The sequence below is a fragment of the Gorilla gorilla genome, chromosome 1 (genome assembly GCF_029281585.2).
Source record: "Gorilla gorilla gorilla isolate KB3781 chromosome 1, NHGRI_mGorGor1-v2.1_pri, whole genome shotgun sequence".
Classification (NCBI taxonomy): domain Eukaryota; kingdom Metazoa; phylum Chordata; class Mammalia; order Primates; family Hominidae; genus Gorilla; species Gorilla gorilla.
Genome location: NC_073224.2, coordinates 227,018,296 through 227,029,781, shown reverse-complemented (window position 1 = coordinate 227,029,781; position 11,486 = coordinate 227,018,296). Strand labels below are relative to the sequence as shown.

The following is an 11,486-nucleotide window of genomic DNA, read 5'->3' as shown; positions in this document are numbered from 1 at the left end:
AGATATGACAAAGAATAACCATGACCTTTACATCACCCCCAGCTGTTGAGGATCCTTTTGACCCTTTCTGTCCATAGAACCAGGTTGCTCATCTTGTGTGGCAACAACATATATGGTCTACTTAACAGAGAGGAAGACTCTGTAAAAAAAAATGTTTATTATGAAGTAAGCAAAGAAATGGGAATAGATGTGAGATTATTTGGGGAGATAAAGGAATTTGAAGGTTTTGAAAGGAAAAATAAGGAGGATTATACAAATTGTTTTGAAAGACTCATCCTTGCTCATAAGGATTAAAACCAAAAGGACATCAGTGCAATGTTAGATAGATTCCTCTTACACCCACTCAATAACCCCCAACATGTTCAGCAAGTCTTGGTTCACTCCGAGGTTCCCATTAAAAACCAAGCTCAACCCTGACCAGCTACACCCTCACTTCCATTTGTAATTTTGACATGACTTTATTACAGGACCATCAGGTTCCTATGCCTGCTGCACAGTGGCTTAGCAATATGCTGAGACAGCAGGGTTTGCAGCAGAGAGTTTAATGATCACAAGGTGGCTGAATGAGAAGCTAGGAGGAGATCCTCAAATTCATCTCCCCAAGGAGTACTGAGGGTTTCCAGTGGATCCTGGATAGCAAGGGGCTGGAAAGTTGGGGTAGTGGTAAGAGGGAAGAAGTCAACAGGATGTAGAAACTGCATTCTTTGGTGAGTTGGTGCATTGCATGGCCCTTCAGATCAGCTGGCATCAGTAGTTTCACTGACATGCAGAACCTGAAAGAATATCTCAGATGAAAATGTTAGTGTTTTCCAATACTTAAATCGTTGTCTGCAGGGATGTTAAGGGGAACTGTAATCTAAGGTCTATGTGATTTTGGAACAGTAGGTTGCCGGCAACCATGAGGAATCAGGTCAGAGAGCAAGAAGACCTCCTGATGAATGCTGAATGTGTTGCAAGCTTGGTTTATTTTTGTTTCTCTCCCTCCCTTCTTCACCGATTAAATTTATAAAGTTTATCGATGTGGTTTCAATTTCTTCCAAAGAAGCCTTAACCTAAGCCCTGAGACCACTCACGTCCTCAGTGGCACCTCTCCTCCACCAGGTAACGAGCATGTAATCCGCTACCTTAGGTTATACAAAATCCCAAAGACCATTCAATACATTGAGATTTTTATTCTGATTTCGTAGGGACGACTCCTCTGTTTTTATAAAGCTTTTTAAAGTAGAAAGCATTTTTATATTTTGATGTGGCCAAAGATCTCCTAACACCACTACTTTCAGATTTTATTTTTCTGTCTAATGTCGTAAACAGATCAAATCCTTCCCTGCCTCACACTCAAGACTATGAAGTTCACATATTAGTAAAATACCATCAGTGTTTGTGGAGTTCATGAATGAATGATTTTGTTATTTTTTGACAGAATGTCCCTCTGTCACCCAGACTGGAGTGCAGTGGCACAATTCTGGCTCACTGCAACCATTGCCTCCTGGGTTCAAGCAATTCTCCTGCCTCAGCCTGCCAAGTAGCTGAGTTTCAGGCACCTGCCATCATGTCCAGCTAATTTTTGTATTTTTGTAGAGACGGGGTTTCACCTTTTTGACCTGGCTCGTCTTGAACCCCTGACATCAGGTGATCTACTCACCTTGTCCTTCCAAAGTGCTGGAATTACAGGTATAAGTCACCTCACCCACCCTTGAATGAATGTATTCTTGACTTCTACGATATCCCTAACACTGTCAATTTCTTGCTTCACGAACTGAATATAGATATGTGATATGAATGGATATCTGACTCAATCCATTAATCTGGGGGGAGCCAAAAACCCAATCAGGATTAACTGGGTGGAGCTTCACAAATGCAATCAGATATCACTTTTTGATTGGAAGGTAGCAGCGGATATGTGGAGGGGCATGGGTGGGAGTTGTGATTAGAAAGGTCAATAAAAGCTTCTAAGGACCCACAGGAGAGACCCAAAGTCTTCAAGCCTGGAGTTCCTGCCTGCTTCTTCCTGAGGTCTGAGCACCTTCTAGACTACATCCAGATCTGGTAAGTCACTAATTTCTGTAAGGACACTCCCATCTGACCTACAGTCAGTCGGTCTGGGATGATGGCACAGACCTATATCCTGTCCTTTTTTTTTTTCGTATGAACAATTTGAAGCTTTGAATTTTTTCCTCTAAATGCAGTTCTGTCTTTATTTCAAAAAAGGTGATTGTGCTTTGGTTTAGGTCATTTCAAAATTCTTGAAGGGAGCAGTGACTCATGCCTTTAACCCCAACACTTTGGGAGGCTAAAGTGGGAGGATCATTTCAGCCCAGGGGTTTGAGAACAACCTGGGCAACATGACAAAAACCCTCCTCTACACAACGTTCTTTTTTTGAGGGTGGGGATGGAGTCTCACTGTGTTGCCCAGACTGGAGTGCAGTGGCACGATCTCAACTCACTGCAACCTTTACCTCCCGGGTTCAAGCAATTCTCATGCCTCAGTCTCCATCCTCAGAAGCTGATGTCACAGACATCTGAAACCATGCCTGGCTAAGTTTTGTATTTTTAGTAGAGGTGGGGTTTCACCACGCTGGGCAGGTTGGTCTCGAACACCTGACCTCAAGTGATCCACCTGCCTTGGCCTCCCAAAGTGCTGGGATTACAGCTGTGAGTCACTGGTGCTTGGCCTCTACTTTTTTTTATTTCAATTAGCCGAGCATGGTGGCATGCATCTGTAGTCCCAGCTATTTGGGTGGCTGGTGTGGGAGAATCACTTGAGCCCAGAAGATTGAGGCTGCAGTGAGCCATGCTCACACCACTGCTGTACTCCAGCCTGGGCAAAAGAGAGAGACCCTGTCCAAAAAACAAAAACAATATCTTAACCAAAAAGGATCTATGACCTTAATTTTAAACCAATCACGTCCTCACTGTAATTCTTCCACTGGAATGGAGACATGGGTGTGGGGGTGCATGCCTGTAATCCCAGCTACGTGGAAGGCTGAAGCATGAGGATTGCTTCAATCTCAGAGGCGGAGGTTACAGTAAGCTGAGATGGCGCTGCTGCACTCCAGCCTGGGCGACAAAGTGAGACTCAGCTTCACCCACACCAAAAAAATTAGATTATACCACCCAGGTGATCATTGGATACATGAAGATTTCTATTGTGTGTTCTTGTGGACTGTCAACTCTGTCTTTGAAAACTGTTTTAACTCTGAAATATTTTGAGAAATTTGATGTAGCCAAGGATCCCTCAACAAAGACACTTTCAAGATTTTTCTTTCTGTCTAATATCAGGAAGAGATTCAACACTTCCCTATCTCACACTCAGGACTATGAAGGACACATATTAGTAAAACTCCATGTTTGTGAAGGGAATCAGGAAGAGTTTCAACACTTCCCTATCTCACACTCAGGACTATGAAGGACACATATTAGTAACACTCCATGTTTGTGAAGGGAATCAGTGAATGACTCCTGGACTTTCACCCTATCCCTAAATCTTTCACTTTGATGGATGAATATCTAATTTCATCAGCAAATCTGGAAGAAAGCCAAAAATCCAGTCAGGATTAACTGGGTAGAAGTCAAATCAAATCTAGTTCTCTCTCTCTCTTTTTTCTTTTTCTTTTCTTTTTTTTTTTTTTTTTTTGATTCTAGCCTATTTCCCAGGCTGGAGTTCAGTGGTGTATTGTCAGCTCACTGCAACCTCTGCCTCCTGGGTTCAAGCGATCCTCCTGCCTCAGCCTCCCTAGTAGCTTGGACTATAGGCGCAGACCACCACAACTGACTAATTTTTGTAATTTTAGTAGAGGTAGGGTTTTACCATGTTGGCCAGGCTGGTCTCAAACTCCTGACCTCAGATAATCAACCTGCCTCTGCCTCCCAGAGTGCTGGGATTACAGGTGTGAGCCACTTCGTCTGGCCTTGAATGAATGTATTCTTGACTTCTACCCTATCCCTAACACTGTCAATTTCTTGCTTCATGAACTGAATATAGATATGTGATATGAATGGACATCTGATTCAATCTGGTAATCTGGGGAGAGCCAAAAACCCAATCAGGATTAACTGGGTGGAGCTTCACAAATGCAATCAGATATCATATTTTGATTGGAAGCTAGCAGCGGATACGTGGAGGGGCGTGGGTGGGAGTTGTGATTAGAAAGGTCAATAAAAGCTTCTAAAGACCCACAGGAGAGACCCAAAGTCTTCAAGCCTGGAGTTCCTGCCTGGTTCTTCCTGAGGTCTGAGCACCTTCTAGACTACATCCAGATCTGGTAAGTCACTAATTTCTGTAAGGACACTCCCATCTGACCTACAGTCAGCTGCTCTGGGTTGTTGACACGGCAGCCTACGATGGCACAGAAGTGTATCCTGTCTTTTTCTTTTTTTTTAATGAACAATTTAAAGCTTGAATTTTTTCCTCTAAATGCAGTTCTGTCTTTATTTCAAAAAAGTTGATTGTGCTTTGGTTGATGTCATTTCAAAATTCTTGAAGGGAGCAGTGACTCATGCCTTTAACCCCAACACCTTGGGAGGCCACAGTGGGAAGATCATTTCAGCCCAGGGGTTTGAGAGCAACCTGGGCAACATGACAAAAACCCTCCTTTTTTTGAGGATGGGGATGGAGTCTCACTGTGTTGCCCAGACTGGAGTGCAGTGGCACGATCTCAACTCACTGCAACCTTTACCTCCCGGGTTCAAGCAATTCTCATGCCTCAGTCTCCATCCTCAGAAGCTGGTGTCACAGACATCTGAAACCATGCCTGGCTAATTTTTGTATTTTTAGTACAGGTTGGGGTTCACCATGCTGGCCAGGTTGGTCTCGAACACCTGACCTCAAGTGATCCACCTGCCTTGGCCTCCCAAAGTGCTGGGATTACAGCTGTGAGTCACTGGTGCTTGGCCTCTACTTTTCTTTTTTCAATTAGCCGAGCATGGTGGCATGCATCTGTAGTCCCAGCTATTTGGGTGGCTGGTGTGGGAGAATCACTTGAGCCCAGAAGATTGAGGCTGCAGTGAGCCATGCTCACACCACTGCTGTACTCCAGCCTGGGCAAAAGAGAGAGACCCTGTCCAAAAAACAAAAACAAAATCAATCAAAAAGGATCTTTGACCTTAATTTTAAACCAATCACATCCTCTTCCGCCCAAATGGAGACATGGCTGTGGGGGAGCATGCCTGTAGTCCCAGCTACGTGGAAGGCTGAAGGATGAGAATTGCTTGAATCTTGGAGGCTGAGGTAACAGTGAGCCGAGATCGCACCACTGCACTCTAGCCTGGGCGATGAACTGAGATTCAGCTCCCTCAACACCAAAAAGAATTATGCCACCTAGGTGATCATTGAATATATGAAGATTTCTATTGTGTTTTCTTAGGTACTGTCATCTCTGTCTTTGAAAACTGTTTTAACTCTGAAATATTTTGATAAATTTGATGTGGCCAAGGATCCCTCAACAAAGATACTTTCAAGTTTTCTTTCTTTCTGTCTAATATCAGGAAGAGATTCAACCCTTCCCTATCTCACACTCAGGACTTTGAAGGACACATTTTAGTAAAACTCCATGTTTGTGAAGGGAATCAGTGAATGAGTCCTGGACTTTCACCCTATCCCTAAATCTTTCATTTTGATGGATGAATATCTAATTCGATCAGTTAATATTTAAGAAAGCCAAAAATCCAATCAGGATTAACTGGGTAGAGATTAAGAATTCGAATCAAATGTAGCTCTCTCTGTCTCTCTGTTCAATCTAGCCTATTTCCCAGGCTGGAGTGGAGTGGTATAATGTCAGCTCACTGCAACTTCTGCCTCCTGGGTTCAAGCGATCCTCCTACCTCAGCCTCCCTAGTAGCTTGGACTACAGGCGCAGACCACTGCACCTGGCTAATTTTTGCTGTCTTAGTAGAGGCAGGGTTTTACCATGTTGGCCAGGCTCATCTTGAACTCCTGATCTCAGATGATCCACCTGCCTCGGCCTCACAAAATGCTCAGATTACAGGTGTGAGTCACTGCACCCAGCCAAAGTGGTTCAGTTTGAATATGTGTAAGAGGTGTGCATTGGAAACATCTATCTTGCGAGTGATGCATAACAGTGTCACATAGCTTTCAGAGCTTCTCACTGAAATTTTCAATAATGAGGCTGGGGCGGAGGCTCACACCTATAATCCCGGTATGTTGGGAGGCCAAGAGGGGTAGATTGCTTGAGACTAGGAGTTCAAGACCAGCTTGGACAACATAGCGAAATCCACTGTCTTTACAAAAAGTCAAAAAATAAAAGATGAGCTGGGTGTGGTGATGCATAACTGTGGTCCCAGCTACTTGGGAGGCTGAGGAGGAAGAATCCTTTGAGATGGGATGTCAAGGCTGCACTGAGCTGAGATTCCACCACTACACTCCAGGCTGGGTGACAGAGCAAGACCCTGTCAGAAAGAGAGTGAGAGAGGGAGAGAGAGAAAGAGAGAGAGAATGACAGAAGGGAGGCAGGGAAAGAAGACAAGAAAGAAAGAAGGGAGAGAGAGGGGGAAAGAAAGAAAGAAGGGAGGGAGAGAGGGAAAGAAAGAAAGAAGGGAGAGAGAGGGGGAAAGAAAGAAAGAAGGGAGGGAGAGAGGGAAAGAAAGAAAGAAGAAAGAGAGAGAAAGAGAAAGCAAGCTTAAATAATGAAAAGAAAACAAATAGTATCTATTCTAGGGATGCCCCATGAATGTTCACAACAAGCTTTTTTGTAGGAACTGAAAATGTGGGCATGTAGGCTTGTGACACTCCCATTCCCATTGTTTTAGAACCTTGAGTAATTAGTAATTTCCCCCAATGGTAGGAGGGGTTCGCTTTCAGGTTCCTCCACACTCACTAGTCACTGGATGGAACACTGGATAGAAAGGAATGGCTAGTTGTGGCCCTGCCTCCTCACTGCTTGGGAGACGCTCATGCTGATGCAGCAGAGGCAGAATGCTGGCTTAATGGCCACTGAGTACAGAGCAGAATTGGAGTAAACTGAGGGTTCTTTCACCATTGCCAGAGCAGTGACTTTGGCCCTGGGAGAAGATGAGATTGCATGGGCTTGGCCTGAGAGTGATGCCTTTTCTCTGGGTTTGTCCTCTGGAAGTTTTCCCTGCAGATTCATGAAGATGAGCATCCGGACTCCACCCAGACTCCTGGAGCTTGCGGGGCGGAGCCTGCTGAGGGACCAAGCCTTGGCCATGTCCACCCTGGAGGAGCTGCCCACGGAACTTTTCCCCCCACTGTTCATGGAGGCCTTCAGCAGGAGACGCTGTGAGGCCCTGAAGCTGATGGTGCAGGCCTGGCCCTTCCGCCGCCTCCCTCTGAGGCCTCTGATAAAGATGCCTTGTCTGGAGGCCTTCCAAGCTGTGCTCGATGGGCTTGATGCACTGCTTACCCAAGGGGTTTGTCCGAGGTGAGGTGGCCCAGGTGGGCTGGTGGGGAGGGCTCAGGTGTCCAACCGAAGGAACAGCTGGGTCATGAGAAGTGAGGAGACCCAAGAGGGGTTGGTGGTGGTGAGGAAGCTGAGAGGACTTGGCCATTCACCAGCTCCTCAGGGAAAGCACTGCTGACCATGCCAGGTCCACGGAGGTAACAGGAACCTCTCCTCTAATGGCACTGAAAGGCACCATGAAAAGTGAGAACTTGGCCGGGCATGGTGGCTCACAATGTAATCCCAACACATTGGGAGGCTGAGGTCAAGAGTTGGAGGCCAGCCTGTCCAACATGGTAAACCCCAACTCTACTAAAAATACTAAAATTAGCTGGGCATGATGGTGGGTTCCTGTAATCCCAGCTACTTGTGAGGTTGAGGCAGGAGAATCATTTGAACCCGGGAAGCAGAGGTTGTAGTGAGGTGACATCACACCACTGCCCTCCAGCCTGGGCGACAGAGGGAGACTTGGTCTCAAAAAAAAAACAAAAAAATGTGGAAGTGGGCCGGATCCAAGGGGAAAACAGGGTGAAGAAAAGTCACAGAGAGGGACAAGAAGCAGGGAGGGGAGGAGCTGCTATCCAGGATGTGGAGTTTAAGTTCAGAAATGAGTTCTGAAATTCTCAGTCTCACCTCTATTTTCCCACAGGAGGTGGAAACTTCAAGTGCTGGATTTACAGGATGTCTGTGAGAACTTCTGGATGGTTTGGTCTGAAGCTATGGCCCATGGGTGCTTCCTCAATGCCAAGAGGAACAAAAAACCACTGCAGGACTGTCCAAGGATGAGAGGACAGCAGCCCTTGACTGTGTTCGTAGAACTTTGGCTCAAGAACAGGACTCTGGATGAATACCTCACCTACCTCCTTCTATGGGTCAAGCAGAGGAAAGATTTACTACACCTGTGCTGTAAGAAGCTGAAAATTTTGGGAATGCCCTTCCACAATATCAGAAGCATCCTCAAAATGGTGAACCTAGACTGTATCCAGGAGGTGGAAGTGAATTGCAAGTGGATACTGCCCATCCTGACACAGTTTACCCCATACCTGGGCCACATGAGGAATCTTCAGAAGCTCGTTCTCTCCCACATGGATGTCTCTCGCTACGTTTCCCCAGAGCAGGAGAAGGAGATTGTTACCCAGTTCACCACTCAGTTCCTCAAGCTGCGCTGCCTCCAAAAGCTTTATATGAACTCTGTTTCTTTCCTCGAAGGCCACCTGGACCAGCTGCTCAGGTGAGGGAGGGTGGTGAGCTTTCTCTGCAGACCACAGCAGAGCCTGTTACAGTAAACGCTAGTGGACATCTACTGTGAGCCAGCCTATGAGGATGTAACAGTGAAGGGGACACTAGAATGTCCATGCATTGTCCTGTTGGCGGCCCTGTCCTGAAATGGGTATCACGCAACCATCCCAATAGAGGCAGAGGGATCAGCTAGGGGAGATGCTATAGAGAGGTTGCTATAATAGGAAGCTAGCTACTGGGGGGTTCAGATCTAGTGAGGGTGCCTTTCTGAATTCTTCCTGAGGATGTGTGTCTAAGTTAAGATGATGAAAAATAGGCCAGGGATGGTGGCTCATGCCTGTAATCCTAGCACTTTGGGAGTCTGAGGCAAGAGGAGAGCTTGAGCCTAGGAGTTTAAGACCAGTCTGGGTAACATCCCAAGACCGCTGTCAGAAATGAATAAATAAAAGTAAAAACAAAGAAGATAACTTTTTTTTTTCTGAGATGGATTTTCACTTTGATCATCCAGGCTAGAGTGCAGTTGTGACATCTCAGCTCTCAGCAACTTCTGCCTCCCAGGTTCAAGCGATTCTCCTGCCTCAGCCTCCTGAGTGCCTGGGATTACAGGCGTGGGCCACCACACCTGGCTACTTTTTATATTTTAAGTAGAGACAGGGTTTCACCATGTTGGCCAGGTTATTCTCCAACTCCTGACTTCAGGTGATCCACCCACCTTGGACTCCCAAAGTGCTGGGATTATAGGCGAGAGCTACCATGCCCAGCCAACAAGATAATTTTTAAGAAGATGATGTGAAGTAGGGAAGTGAAGTGGGCACTGAAGAGGGGAATGCTCAGCAAACCTGCACATGTCAGAAAATCAGCTTTGTGCCCCACAGTTTCGTGAACATGAATGATCCCATCTCTAATTCCCTGTTGTAAAAGTTTCTTTTGAGCTCCAGGTAAATTAATTACCTAGGAAATGTATGATTCTGAAACAGAGGGTCAGGGAGCAGGCACAAACAATGGTGAAAGTGATAGATGCTTTGCTGATGATACAGGCATGTCAGGGACGCCTGCAGCCCGCCCACCCCAGCTGATGCTGCAGGATCCTGTCTGGGTTTGTCCTTTATGCCTGAATCTCCACTGGGCTCCTGTGGCCCAGGGATGTGGTTTTCTGCCTGACAGATGAGGAAAGGGAGCTTTAGGGATTCTGTGAACTTGATCCATTCCTATAAATGATGGTGAAATGACTCAGCCTCAAATGGAATTATTTTTTCTCCTTTTCTTTTTTAATAGAGTCTCGCTCTGTCACCCAGGCTGGCGTGTAGTGGCATGATCTCTGCTCACTGCAACTTACACCTCCTGGGTTCAAGCGATTCTTCTGCCTCAGCTTCCCAAGTAGCTGGAATTGCAGGCTCCCACCACCACACCTGGATAATTTTTGGATTTTTAGTAGAGAGGAGGTTTTGCCATGTTCAGCAGGCTGGTCTCAAGTAATCCACCAGTCTCAGCCTCCCAAAGTTCTGGGATTACAGGTGTCAGTTACTGGGCCGGGTCTAAAGTGGAATTGACCTCGGTGGCAAAGCTCTTCATCACGCATCATCCTAAGTGTTGACCATCAGGCAATGAGAATGACCCTGGACTTGGGCAAAAAGGTCTCCATCCATTACCTTGAAGCCATTCCCCACCACCCTCCACTCACCCCTATGATTCCCCAGAATTAACTTCTTGCTCTCTCTCCCCAGCTGTCTGAAGACCTCGTTAAAGATCCTCGCAATAATTAACTGTGTGCTTTTGGAATCAGACTTGAAGCATCTATCCCAGTGCCCGAGTATCAGTCAACTAAAGACCCTGGACCTGAGTGGCATCAGACTGACCAATTACAGTCTTGTGCCTCTCCAAATTCTCCTAGAAAAAGTTGCAGCCACCCTCGAGTACCTGGATTTAGATGACTGTGGCATCATAGACTCCCAAGTCAACGCCATCCTGCCTGCCCTGAGCCGCTGCTTTGAGCTCAACACCTTCAGCTTCTGTGGAAATCCCATCTCCATGGCCACCCTGGAGAACCTGCTGAGCCACACAATCATACTCAAAAACTTATGCCTGGAGCTGTATCCTGCCCCCCGGGAGAGTTATGATGCTGATGGTACTCTCTGCTGGAGCAGATTTGCTCAAATTAGGGCTGAGCTGATGAAGAGAGTGAGGGACTTAAGGCACCCCAAGAGGATCTTGTTCTGTACTGACTACTGCCCTGACTGTGGCAACAGGTCATTTTATGACCTGGAGGCAGATCAATGCTGCTGTTGAATGCTGCCTATTTGGAAGGATATGTCAAACGCTTTCTTCTGGACACTTGGGAACTAAAACCTCGGTCTTAGGTACATCCTAAAGGGAGCACGGAACACATCGTTTCACACATGGGCTCTGAAAGTGGGAAAGGAAAGCTGATCAAGCAGGGGCCGGACTTGGGGGAAATGTTGCCATGGATTCGATGGGACTTTGGGCACCTGTGTCCTGTAGAGTCGAAAATGGGAATCTGAATGTCTAGAGTGGAATTCAGGCTTGAGAATACATGAGGGAGTTACTCTTGCATGGATGGTTGTAAAGAAACAATCAGAAATAAAGGAAAACTGATCAGAATCTGTCTGGTGCCTTCTTATTAAGTAACCTGTTTTCCAGTTTAAGCCTCAGGAATCTTCAATTATTGATGGAAAAAACAAAAGGCACTGACTGAGCTGTCTAATCAATAAGATGCAGCCCAAGAAAATCAAGGCATTTAAATGAAATTTGGTTATTGTAATCAATTTCCTCCCATTCTTTTATTTGAGACAGAGTTTCACTCTTGTTGCCCAG

At 46.1% G+C, this 11,486-nt stretch overlaps 1 protein-coding gene across 1 annotated transcript; it reads left to right on the top strand.

Moving 5' to 3' along the window:
* Positions 1-3,581: 3,581 nt before the first annotated feature.
* Positions 3,582-11,271, top strand: LOC129525038 (PRAME family member 15-like). Its single transcript, XM_055353223.2, has 4 exons — positions 3,582-4,262; positions 7,089-7,397; positions 8,065-8,646; positions 10,379-11,271. Exons 2-4 carry the CDS (start codon positions 7,105-7,107, stop codon positions 10,938-10,940), a joined length of 1,437 nt encoding a protein of 478 aa, XP_055209198.2. The 5' UTR covers positions 3,582-4,262; positions 7,089-7,104; the 3' UTR covers positions 10,941-11,271.
* The last annotated feature ends 215 nt before the right edge of the window (positions 11,272-11,486 follow it).